At 47.6% G+C, this 12,489-nt stretch overlaps 1 protein-coding gene across 1 annotated transcript in view; it reads left to right on the forward strand.

The window, feature by feature from the left end:
• Nucleotides 1-12,489, forward strand: part of ACOXL (acyl-CoA oxidase like) — a 388,417-nt gene that overhangs the window by 197,060 nt on the left and 178,868 nt on the right. Inside the window, exons 11-12 of the mRNA XM_056126755.1 lie at nt 2,057-2,173; nt 8,749-8,902. Coding sequence (XP_055982730.1) covers nt 2,057-2,173; nt 8,749-8,902 — 271 coding nt within the window. The remainder of the gene's footprint in view (nt 1-2,056; nt 2,174-8,748; nt 8,903-12,489) is intronic.

The following is a 12,489-nucleotide window of genomic DNA, read 5'->3' on the forward strand; positions in this document are numbered from 1 at the left end:
ATTGAAATGGTAAACACTTTCCAGCAAGATGACAACTGAAAGGTACTATAATCAGTGGCTTCTTTTGCTGGTGCTGTGGTGGTTATTGTCTTGTCAAGGCCACAAAAAACACTGGTGATTGACAGGGCAAGTGGGCAGGGCTGGCAAGACTCTCCCACCCACCCATCTGGTTCTCTCTGCAGCCCCAGCTGGGAACTCAGTAGCCAGATGTGAGCCTTCTTGATCCCGGGGTCTGCCCAGTGCCCTGTGTGCAGATGTGAGTTGCAGGTGGTAGTGTCTGGTTTAGTAGACAAGAGTGACCACAGTGAAAGCTACAGCATGATCACAGCATTCAAGAAGGAAGTTCAGTGAGCAGGAACACAAATGGGATTTCTGTGAAATGAACTCACATGATGATGGCATCATTACTGGGTTTTTGACATTTTTTCCCATGGGTTTTACAATTATCTAACAAGAGCCGAGCTGTCCCCTAAAAACTACCAGCTTCATGTGCCTTGTGTGATGTGATTGGGTGCATGGACAGTGAGGTGGGGCAATATGGCCATGCTCCCTGCAGAGTGCTCAGCAAAGTGTTCAGCCCAAAGCACAGGAGTCTGCGCTCATAATGCTCCCCTATATCTCCTGATCGTCATGCTTGTCATCACCACATGGCAGACCAGGTGTGAATTCCGGGTACCTTATCCACTAAAAGGTCATGGAGTCTGGGATTGGTGAGAGCACAGTAAGTAAGGCACTTGCCTTGCACATGAGGGACCAAGTACCACATAGGCTTCCCCCGAGCACTGCCGGTAGTGATCCCTGAACTCATAGCCAGGAATAAGCCCTGAGCAAAGTTGAGCATGGCCCTCCAAAATGAAAAGGAAATAATATAAAAAGATCACGGTGTTCTTTTAAAAAAATCATATGAAGACAAACCTGAAATATAAAAAACTTTCAAGTGTGGTGTGGAATTTTTGTACCACTAAAACATATGAACGTTCACACTCATAAACCAATGTTAGCTCTCTAAAAAGTTAGTGTAGGGTTGGGGATATAGCTCAGTGGCTGAGCACTTGCCTTGCATGTATGAGGCCCTGACTTCAATCCCCAGCACCTCACACATGAAATCAAATATGTAAAAACTCTTACCAAATATTTATTATATGAAGAATCACTATGGTCCTTTCCTTCTTGCATTATTGCTGGCTGGTCTTGTTTTATTGGCGTGTATATGAGAATTGCAGGTTTATCCTACCTGTTTGATAATGGCCCCAGCGTGTGGCTGTGTGTGGGCATTTATGCATGTGTGCATGTATATGTACATGCATGTGGGACATGTTCTGCATACATCCACATTAAGATCAGAGGCTGGATTTGAACACAGAGCAGCAGTGTGCATGGGGCTGCGTCACCAGCTCTGATAGGGCTGGTTCTGTGAGACCTGCAAGGAGAGGTGCTGGGACTCCATACTGGTGCTGTCTCTTTATAAACCTCTCCGAGGTAGATTTAACCTCCATTTCCCCCAACACAATAGCTGTCTTATGGCAGACTTCCATAAGAAGGGGATTAGCAAGATTTGAAGAGCACTCCTTCCATGAAACTGTGGTGGAACTTGAGGAGGACTTGCTGAGAGCAATGGTGTGTTGTGGGGAGTCACAATGATGTGTGACAGGGCATGGGATTTGCCTTGTGAACTGTCTCCTTTAGAAATATGTCCCAGAATACTGCTCCTGTTCTATTAATTATGTCACTGACTTGGTAACACTGAATAATTAATAATAGTGGGGCACTCTCAAGTGCCCTGTTGAATATAAAGGAGTCAAAATTACTGTGTGTTCAGTAGACATGCGCCTTTAAAAATATCCTGAGGTGGGAAGGGTAATTTCCAGAGGCGCTAAAAAGCTTTCTCTTGGCCTATCTTCAGGAACTTTTGATTATCTTAGCCCTTCTTTTAGCATACTCAGTATTTTGTATCCAGAGGGATTTTAAAGACTAATGGTTGCTTGGCATTTTAACTTTGAGAGTGAAATTGCCTGGTGGATTTCAGTTAAGTTTGTGTCTACTTGATTCTCTCTAGCCGGAGGCAGTTTGGGCCAAAAGCCAAGGAAGAGGTCAAGATCATTAAACACCAAACACAGACCCTGCGACTGATGCCTCACCTGGCCACGGTCATCGCCCTGAACTTCGCCAGCAGGTGAGAGCTCTAGAGGGTCTGGCCTGGTAAGTGTGAGCCTTTGCATGAACAGGGCGGGAAGCGGAGGCTGGGTTGGGGGTTGGGGGAGCTTCGGGTTTTGATTGGGAGCAGGAAAGAGCATTACTGGCAGGAGACAGCACAGAGGGCTAATCTGTGCTTTGCATGTGGAAGGCCCTGTTCTTTTGTTTTGCTTTTAGTCTTGGGGCCACACCTGGCTGTGCTCAGGGCTTACTTCTTGCTCTGTGCTAAGGGCTCATTCCTGGTCATGCTCCAGGGCACCATGTGGGATGCTGGAGATAGAACCCGGTGGAGGTGGGATGGCCCGTGCGAGGCAAGAGTCCTACCTACTGTACTATCCCTCCTGGACCCCTGTGGCCTTGTTCTATCCTATCTATTCTGGTATCTCCAGAAGAGCTAAGAGTACAGAGCCACAGTAGCCCTCAAGCAGTGCTGGGTATGGTCCCAAACCAAACTCAAATCTGTGTTGAGGTGCAAAATGCTGTCCAAATCCTCCTTGTCTGTCTGTCTCGCTGATGGGGTTCACCAAGAGTTGGCAGAGAGTTGCACAGGTCTTTCCCCAGAGTTTCTGAATCAGATAAAAACTGTTAAGAACTGCCTCTGACAAAGATCCTAATTTACAGGGAAAACTTGAAAATCTAGGTTTATCTGGGGATAGTGGGGAAAGTGGACAGGTTATCAGAATAAAAACAGCACTTAGTGGGGCTGGAGTGGTAGCACAGCAGATAGGGCGTTTGCCTTGCATGCAGCCAACCTGGCTGACCTGAGTTTGATTTTTCCGCCCCTCTTGGAGAGCCTGGCAAGCTACTGAGAGTATCTCGCCCGCACAGCAAAGCCTGGCACGCTACCCATGAAGTATTTGATATGCCAAACACAGTAACAACAAGTCTTGCAATATTACTGAGCCCGCTCGAGCAAATCGATGAACAACGGGAGGACAGTGACAGTGACAGTGAAGGTTGTTTTTGAGATTTACCACACTGATGGTTAAGCTGGTTCCAGGGTTTATAGAGAAAAGGAAATTCGATTCTGGTGCCTGTGGTTATTTCGGGGCTGCTTGACTGCTTCTGGGCTGGCTAGTAGGGTCCTGGGTCTACTCTTCCTCTATTCGGGGCTGGGACTGCAGAGTGAATGAAGAGCAAATACTGCAGATGGAGCCATAGTTAACAACACTAGGATCAACCCACACCACCTGGAAGCAATTGTAAATCACTCACAGCAGCATCTTACCTGAAATGGGTACTGAGGTTTAGTTTGCACAACATTCCATTGCTTAGATTTCAGCTCAGTGAGTTAGGACAAGCAAGAATGGTGTACTATATGAAAGCTAGCCAACATAACATGCTGTATTAATAGAATATCTGAAAATAAAACTCCACATGGTCATCTTTATAGAGGTGGACAAAGTATTTTGCAAAAATCTAAACCATTTCATGATAAGAGACACTCAGACAACAGAGGACGGAAGGGACTTTCTGCCTCATAAAAGTTATCCATCCACCTAATTGGAAAAGTCTAGCTAGCATTATGCAAGATGGTCAAGGATCAAGTGCTTTCTCCACTAAGATCAGAAGCAGACAAGAATGCCTTTGTAATCTCTGGGCGTCTAGGGAGAGCCCCAGTGACTCTCCCTCTCGCGTCCGGGTTTGGTGGACTCGGGCCGCTCACCCATGCGGGGTGGCGCAGGCCATGGGCGGACGAAGGAGGAAATGAAGTCCACCAGGCTGGTTGATTATCAGTTGCCGTTTATTCCATTCTCCCCATGTGCCTGTTTCAGTCTCACTAAGCCCCCATTCTAGTCTCATACTGCCCCTTCATTCCCCTCTCCTCCTGTCTCTCCCGCTCATCTCTCTGTGCTCCCTTTTGCAGCCACCTCTCGTCTCTCCACACACCTGCTCCTGCACTCTTCCCCTACATTCTTCTCCCTCTGTCCCACTTGCTAGTCTCTCTTTGCTCCATCTTGCTGCCCTGGTCAGTCTCTCTCCAGCTCCCCACACTGGAAGTAGACAAGCCCCTCCCCCTGTCTGACAGCAAAAATCAACATAAGAAATCCCTTCCTTTGCTCAAGGCAAAATACCACTTAAGGTGTTTTTCTCCTTTCCTTAGTCCAATAACTTAATTAACATCTTAATCAACGTCAAAGCAAAAAGAAAGAAGTTACAAATGAACACTGGGGAATGGGAGCAAGCATTGTGATCACAATCACAATTCCACAATCCCGATCATCCTGTTGTTTATTGATTGCCTTGAGCAGGAACCAGTAATGTCTCCTTCGCCCTAGCCCTGAGATTTTTTTAAAAGTGCCATATTCAAGGCTCTTTCAGGGTTAGGAGAATGAGACCCATCATTTTTACTGGTATTTGGCATATTGGGTACACCATGGGGAGTTTGCCAGACTCTGCCGTGTGGGCAGGTTACATTTGGTAGCCTGCCAGGTTGTCCAAAGAAAGAATGAGATAATAAGATGTCCCAGAGCTGGGTTTTATAGTCTCTGGGTCTTGGCCATTGATGGGATTACATGGCTCCAGGGGCCAGTTGGTGGGTGTGACCCCTGCCTATGGGAAGATGGAGGATCTGGGTGGAGGATGCACGACTGTGATAGGAGTAACTCAATAAACCTAAGCTCCCTGGGGTGAGACTGAAAAGACAAACCAATGTTACCCTACAGATGGCTGCTCCCTCTTTTCTACTCAACAGTGGATTAGATGTTCTAGCAAAGACTGTCAGGCAAGTCAGATAAAAGCCATGTAGATTGGAGAGGAAGGACTACAACTATTTCTACTTATGATGACATCATCTTGATTATGAAAAATCCAAAGGAATCCAGTAAAATTTATTAGAACGACTATTTCACTGCACAATCGTCACCATTGTATAAGCATTGCACATTGTTTTTAAGCAATAATGGCACAACTTTTATTTTTATTTTTGGGCAGTAAGTGCTCAGGGATTACTCCTGGACCTATGTCTAGGGATCACTTTTGGTATTGCTTGGGGACCATATGTGGTACCAGGGATTGAAGTTGGTTTGGCTGTATGCAAAGCGAATGTCCCACTTACCATACTAGTTCTCTGGCTCCATGAAACAACTTTTGAAACAGCTACACATAAGGGTTTTAGCCTACGTTTTCAGAAAAAAAAATGGCATAAAATCTGCAATTACTATGCAATGAAATTAAATAATAAATAAGGCACCAAGATAATGGTATACTAGGGTTAAAAAACAAATTGTGTTTTTCTAGCCTTGCAATGGGTATTTAATAAATACAATAAAGAATAAACCAATTCCAAATATAATATCATATAAAGAATAAAGTAGATATGAATAAGTTTAACAAAACAAGTTAAAGAAATATAAAAATATCAAAAGTTACCCAATATTTATAATATGAAGACAGTATTGTAAAGATGGCAGTTCACCTGCAATTAATATGTAGACCTTTATTAAAATGCCTATAGCCTGTTTTTCTCTAGAAATTAACAATGTGGTTTTAAAATTCTATGGAATGAAATAGACCCAGTATAACCAAGGCAATTCAAAACATAAATAAAATTTGATCATAAAAAAGTCAAATACGGGGCTGGAGCAATAGCACAGCGGGTAGGGGGTTTGCCTTGCACGCAGCCAACATGGCTGACACAGGTTCGATTCCCAGCATCCCATATGGTCCCCCGAGCACTGCCAGGAGTGGTTCCTGAGTTCCTGAGTGTATGAGCCAGGAGTAACCCCTGAGCATTGCCGAGTGTGACCCAAAAAGCAAAAAAAAAAGTCAAATACTTTGCAATTTAAAAAATTACTATAAACTAAACAGTAATGCGGTATCACTATAACATTACAGTATTACAGTAGTACAGAATTTGAAAAGGAAATATATATGGATATGGCAATAGCATAAAATTGAGAAGAAATAAGTGAATTCCAAAATATATGATCAATGAATGTAGGTGAAAGTAGTCAGTGCACTGGTGAAAGAATTGCCTTTTCAACATATGGCATTGCTACAACTGAAGAGATGCATATAGAGAAATGAAGTGGATCCCTCCCTTACGCCGTATATAGCTTTTAACTCAGAAGGAGCACAATCTCAAATCTAAGAGCTAAAACAGTAAAACTCTTAGAGAAGAACAGGTGTGATCTTCACAGTCAGGGACTGGACGGCAGTTTCCTAAATGCAACAAAGCATAAGCAATAATGATGGCACATAGGTAGCGGCCACGGGAATAGCATAGCCACAGGGTCTCCGTTTGGCAGATGTAAGGCTGGTGAAGTTGTGAGTTTAATCTCCAGCACTGCCCCACTTGCCTGGATACAATCCCAGTGACTCTGCTCTTTGGGATCCCCAGAACCACAGAACTGCAGCCAAGTGTATGACGCCTGGCAAGCACTTCCACCAAAACATGCAGGAGAACCGCAACTGAAGTCTGTTATCCCTAGAGAACACTGCAGATAAAAGCATGTGAGCTCTGCAGCTGAGATCAGGAGGCCCCTGGCCCTCGCAGAAACAAGCATGAATGACGGAGGGAAAGGAAGGGTTAACAATAGATGGGCTCACTTTTTATTTTTCGTTTTGGGTCACACAGGGTGATGCTCAGGGGTTACTCCTGGCTCATGCACTCAGAAATTATTCCTGGCGGTGCTCAGGGTACCATATGGGACGCTGGGAATTGAACCCAGGTCGGCCGTGCACAAGGCAAATGCCCTACCCGCTGTACTGTCGCTCCAGCCTTCACTTTTTTTTCAACTTTTAAAAATTGAGTCACTGTGAGATAGACCCTTACATGATTAGATTTCAGGCATACAGTGTTCCAACACCCATCCCTCCACCAGTGTACATTTCCCAGCACCAGTGTCACTAGTTTCCCTCCCATCACCCCCCCCCCAATCCTCACCCCCATCCTGCCTCTATGGCAGGAGCTTTTCTTTTCTCTCTCTCTCTCTCTCTCTCTCTCTCTCTCTCTCTCTCTCTTTTTCTTTCTTTCTCTTTCCCTCACTTTCTCTCTTTTTGTCTCTCTCTGTCTCTCTGTCTCTGTCTCTGTCTCTCTCCTTCCTCCCGTTCTGGGTATTGTAGTTTGCAACACCAACACTGAAAGGTTGTCATGTATATCCCTTTACCTACTTTTAACACTCAGTTCTTGTCCAGTTTCAAGTATAATTGTTCCAACTATTATTGTCACACTGGTCTGTGGTTTTCTCTATCTTACCTACCCTCTCCCACACACACACTTGTGGTAGATTCCAATCATTGACCAGTCCTCCTTGTCCCTGTTTTCCCTGGCTTTGGATATAATTAGTCTTTTACTATATATTTTTTATATCACACAAATGAATGCAGTCATTCTGTATCTGTCCCTCTTCTTCTGACTCATTTCACTCAGCATGATACCCTTCATGAGATGAGCTCACCTTTAACCAAGGTAAACTCTAGTGATTCAAAGAGCACTGAGCGGGAGAACACAATTAAGTTATAAAGCTCATAAGAGATTTACACCTCAGGTAGCTGAGAAATGAAACACAACAGCCACTCATCAGTTTGAAGGAACAAGTTCCAACTGTTTGAGTTTCCTAAATGACATTGTAACTCATGGCCACACAATCGGCAGTTTAAAATAAGCATCCGCTTATTATACCAGCAGCCCTGGAGTTAGAATCTGAAACGGGTCTTTTGTGAAACTTTTCCTTTCCTTTTTTTCCCCCCTTGTAAGCAGAGTAGAGCTCAAGAGTAGAAGCATGTGTAATGGCATCCCAAATCAGGTGTCTTCAAGACTGCATTCCTTATGGAGGCTTCTAGGAGAATTCATTTCCTTGCATCTCCAGCTTCCTCAAGCTCCCTTTGGTCTGTGACCTCTTTTCTTCATCATGGTCAGTGATGGTTGATGAAGCCTTTCTCAAGCTGAGTCCTTATCTAGGTGTCTGCTCTAGTGCTCGAGCATCAGGACCTTTTCAAAGACATTGGACCCATTGGGATGGCCCAGGAGAACCCCCTTGGCCCTCCAGGATCTTTAATATAATCACATCTATAAAGTCTATTTCCTCATGAGACCACACAGTATGGGGCCACACCTTCTTCCATTCCAGGGATGAGGACCAGGAGGACATCTTTGAGGGTGTCATTATGACACAGCCCAGTTTAGAAATTTCAGTGAATGTGGAATTAAATGGAAAAGTCAAGAGACATGTGAAACTTTTCCTTTCCTTTTTTTTTTTCTTTACCTTGTGAGCAGAGTAGAGCTTAAGAGTAGAAGCATGTGTAATGGGATCCTGTGTGCACAGGCTAAAGTGGAGAGAATTGTCAAGTGTTCATTTTATGTGGGGACAAGGGGTTCAAAGACATGGTCTTGTGTGAGTGGAAACATGATCAGGAAACATGGGCTGAGGGGAAGGTGAAGTTTTCTGGGGGGAGAATGGTGTGGAGGGGCCCTGGGAAGAATCTGTGGGGCCTGTCAAGTCTCGGGGGAGGAGGAAGGGTTTGCTCTGAGTTGCCTCAGACACAGGCCCATTACTTCCTTCCTCAGGACAGGTGTGCTTCATGCTTCACAGGTCTCTGCTTGTCCTCCAGGTATGCCGGAGCCCTTCTGGACAAGGATATATTTCAGGGGAAGGAGCTAATCAACAGCCGCCCTCTGCAAGCCCTGGTGGCAGGGCTGAAGGCCTACAGCACGTGGGAAAACATCAGCTGCTTGCAGGATTGTCGTGAATGTACCGGAGGCATGGTGAGCCCTGGTGTCCTGGGACATTGCAAACTGGGGCGTGCTGTGGGATCAGCACATGGAGCAGGGGGAAAATGCTCTGGAGTGGAGGTGGGCAGGGGCAGTCTGTGGCCTAGAATCTCTGGAGCTCCACCCTGTCCACTTCCGGTCAGCACAACCACAGTACTGGAGTGTGTGTGGTGTGGTGAACCTGGAGCCGAGTGCTTATTCCGGGGATCACTCCTGGCAGTTTCAGGGGAAAATATGCAGGGGACCAAACCAGGGTTGGCCACATGCTAGGCAAATGCCCTACCTACTGTACCTATGGCTCCGGCCCCAGGATTCAATGTTTTTATTCCTCGGCGAGAATGTGCTGAATGACTCCAAATATCTCTAACTCCGAGAAGGAGGCAGATTGGAGGTGTGTCAAGCCTTCAGAGTCAGTTTAGTGTGTTCCTAACCCAGACTTCACACTGAATTGAGCAGTGAAGGGGTCAACGTGTGAAAAATTCCAGTATGAGCCTTTGGAGAATTGTGGAAGGGACCCTGAAAATATGTGGGCTCTGTGCTATAGTTCTACACAAATTTTAAGAGTGGCTGTGCCAGCAGGGTGTAGGGCTCTGGCTGGGAGAAGTGGAACCCAGGTGGGGTCTCTGAGAATAGAGCAGTGGCACTCCATCTGAGTGACACTGCAGATTTGTAGGCGTCAGCTAGGGTGGCATCTGGGGTTCAGCGCCAGCTTGTGTCAGTGTCCCCAGATACAGGGCCAGGTGCAAATATGGGATGGCAGGGTGGGTATCCTGTCAGGCTTTGGGGCTGAGCAGAATTCTGAGGCTCCATCCTGTAAGGCAGGGTGAAGAGTTTCTGCCTTTATGAAAGGGTTCAAGTATAAGCTGAGGGCAGCAAATGGAAAGGAAGAGGAAAGATGAATTTTGGGAAAACCCGACTCCACCTTTGCCTCAGAGCCAAGGGTGGAAGGACTCCTGCAGGGCCAAGGGGGTAGGAGGCTCCTACAGGGGTGCAGGGGAAGAGGGTCTGAGGTGGCAAGTCTGACTGGCCTGATGACGCCTCCTGTGTTTGCTTATCGGAATGTCAATGATCATTTTCCTCATGCCCATGATGCAGTGGCAGCCTGGGCTAACCTGGAGGTTCTTGTGGGTTTCTGGTGAGGGTGGGGACATGGGGACATGTTTGCTTTGCACCCATTGCTCACAGAATGGAATTGAAGGTGGCAGTAGGCACTGTGGTGGGGTGGGGTAGAGAGTTATAGTCAACCGAGGCCAGAGGGATAGTGGCTGGTAGCAACCTTCCTTAGTGAGCACACAAAATCTGGAGGGCCAAGGGAGGTGACACCTGGGCAGCAGGGGAAGCATGGCCCAGGCTCTGGAGAGAGCAAGATTAGGTCATTAGGAGCTGGGGTGTCTCCTAGGTAGGGCTGCCTCTGGGGGTGCCGGGCAGACTCGGATCTTGTAGCCAGGTGCAGCCCCAGGGTCAGTTCTGAACCATGAGTCTTCTCGCTTTCTTTGTGACCCTCCCCATCGAGTGCCTTCATGGGCTGACTGCCCTTTGTCATAGCACGTTCTGTCTTGGTGCTCTGGGTCCTTGAGGACTATGTAAAACCAGCACTGGAACCCTCACATGTGTTGGGCATTGTGCAGATGAGGCAGCTATGCTTCTGCGACTGATGGTAGCCATCACTGCGGGTCCCATGAGTGTCCCCTCCCCGCTGCCCCAGTGCAGTGTCCTATGACATCATTACATCCAGAGTGCTGTGAGGTCCAGTCCACGAGGGCCATGTTCTGCAGAGTCCAGTGCCTGATGCCCATGAGCCCCGTAATCTGTCTCTCCTAGGGATGCCAGCTGCTCTTCACTCCACTGGATTCTTGGCTCTCCATCTGTGTACAGAGGTGGGAGCTGCTGTCCACTTGTGCTCTCCCTCTTCACATGGACATGGGGCCTGGAGGAGGAAGCTACCTGTCCAGTGTCCCCTTTTATTGTGTACTCACCCCCCACCGTTAGCTATTATTCCCCCTACCTGATCATTCATGCTCATGTGGCCAAGATTTAAAGTGACCAGTCAGTGAACTAGATTATCCTCTCGGCCTCAACCTTCACGAATCACGACCATCCTGTTAATCATTGATTGCCTCAAGCAGGCCCCAGTAACGTCTCCTTTATCCTAGCCCTGAGATTATATTCAAGGCTCTTTAGGAGAATGAGACCCATCATTGTTACTGGTATTTGGCATATTGGTTGCGCCACGGGAAGTTTGCCAGACTCTGCCGTGTGGGCAGGCTACATTCGGTAGCCTGCCAGTTTGTCCAAAGTAGGAATGAGATAATATGATGTCATAATAAAGATGTCGCGTGGCCGCGCAGTTCCGGGAGCTGGTTTTTATAGTCTCTGAGTCTTGGCCACTGATGGGATTACACGGCGCCAGGGGGACAGTTGGTGGGTGTGACCCCGGCCTACTGGAATTTGGAGGATCTGGGTGGAGGATGCTCGGCCCCAATCCGAGTAGGCTTGGAGATCTTGGCCCCGGAACCCGCGTGGCTTTGTCCCTCTGCCAGTACCTTCATTGTGTGCGGAGGGTGGTCTCAGCATGGTGGTGGCTGGTCCTGGAGGTCTTCGGCTGTCAGAGCCCTGGTCAGAGCGGGGAGGAAAGCTCAACCCGCTCCCCTCCAAGGGGCCCCGGCGAGGACAGCAAGGCGTGGGGGCAGGAGACTGCCTCAACCTTATCCGCTGCAATCCCCCCACCCTGCCCTTCATGTGCTGTCCACCCCCAGCTTCTGATTTCCTCATGGTCATCAGACTGGCCCCCACAGGCTACTGTGGGAACCGTGTTCATCCTCAGCTGGCTCAGAGCCCTGACTAGCATATGCCCAGGCCATCACCCTTGCCCTCTTCTCCAGTGTCCCTGCCCAGTTAGGATCCATTTGTTTCCCAGCCAACACCCTTGCTCGCCTTGTTGTCAGAGAGACGTGAGATAGAGCAATATTCTTCCAGGCCGGAAAGTCTCCCCATTTTTCCCCTCACATGCTCCACTGCCCCCAAAACTTTGCCCCTCAGGTGCAACGACCCTGACTTCAGTCCTGCAACTTCCTCTCCTGAGACAAAGAGCCATCAACCCCTGCATCTGCGCACCTTCTAGCACAGACCTATTCACACAGGCATGAGTTTGTTGAAGGGCAACTCACCCTTTGGCATGCTGATGACCTAACACAGCATCTACTTCTGGCCAGGTACCTCTAAGAAAGGGGAGGCAGAGACTCAGGGTCAGGGGGGCTGCTGAGATGAAGGGGAACACGGCCTGCTTTGTGACTGTAGTTGACTTTGAAACTCTCTATATACCAGGTTTCATTTAGTGCCTTGGGAACTGGGTGTGTGAGGGAGCTTGAGACAGGGCTTCTCTCTCAGCCTCAGTTTCTCATCTCCAGGATGAAATGAAGAGGCTTTCCTTGACTGTTTCTCTTCCTCTTCCTTTCCCTTTGCTGCTGGTGTTGTGATTTCCATGGGTGACTTGCACCCACTGGGGCTGCTCTCAGGGGTCACTTGTCTGATGATAGTGCTCATACACATATACACTGGGATCTCACTTAGCTATGGCACTG

This window comes from Sorex fumeus, unplaced genomic scaffold (assembly GCF_029834395.1).
Source record: "Sorex fumeus unplaced genomic scaffold, SorFum_2.1 ptg000006l, whole genome shotgun sequence".
NCBI classification, from domain to species: Eukaryota; Metazoa; Chordata; class Mammalia; order Eulipotyphla; family Soricidae; genus Sorex; species Sorex fumeus.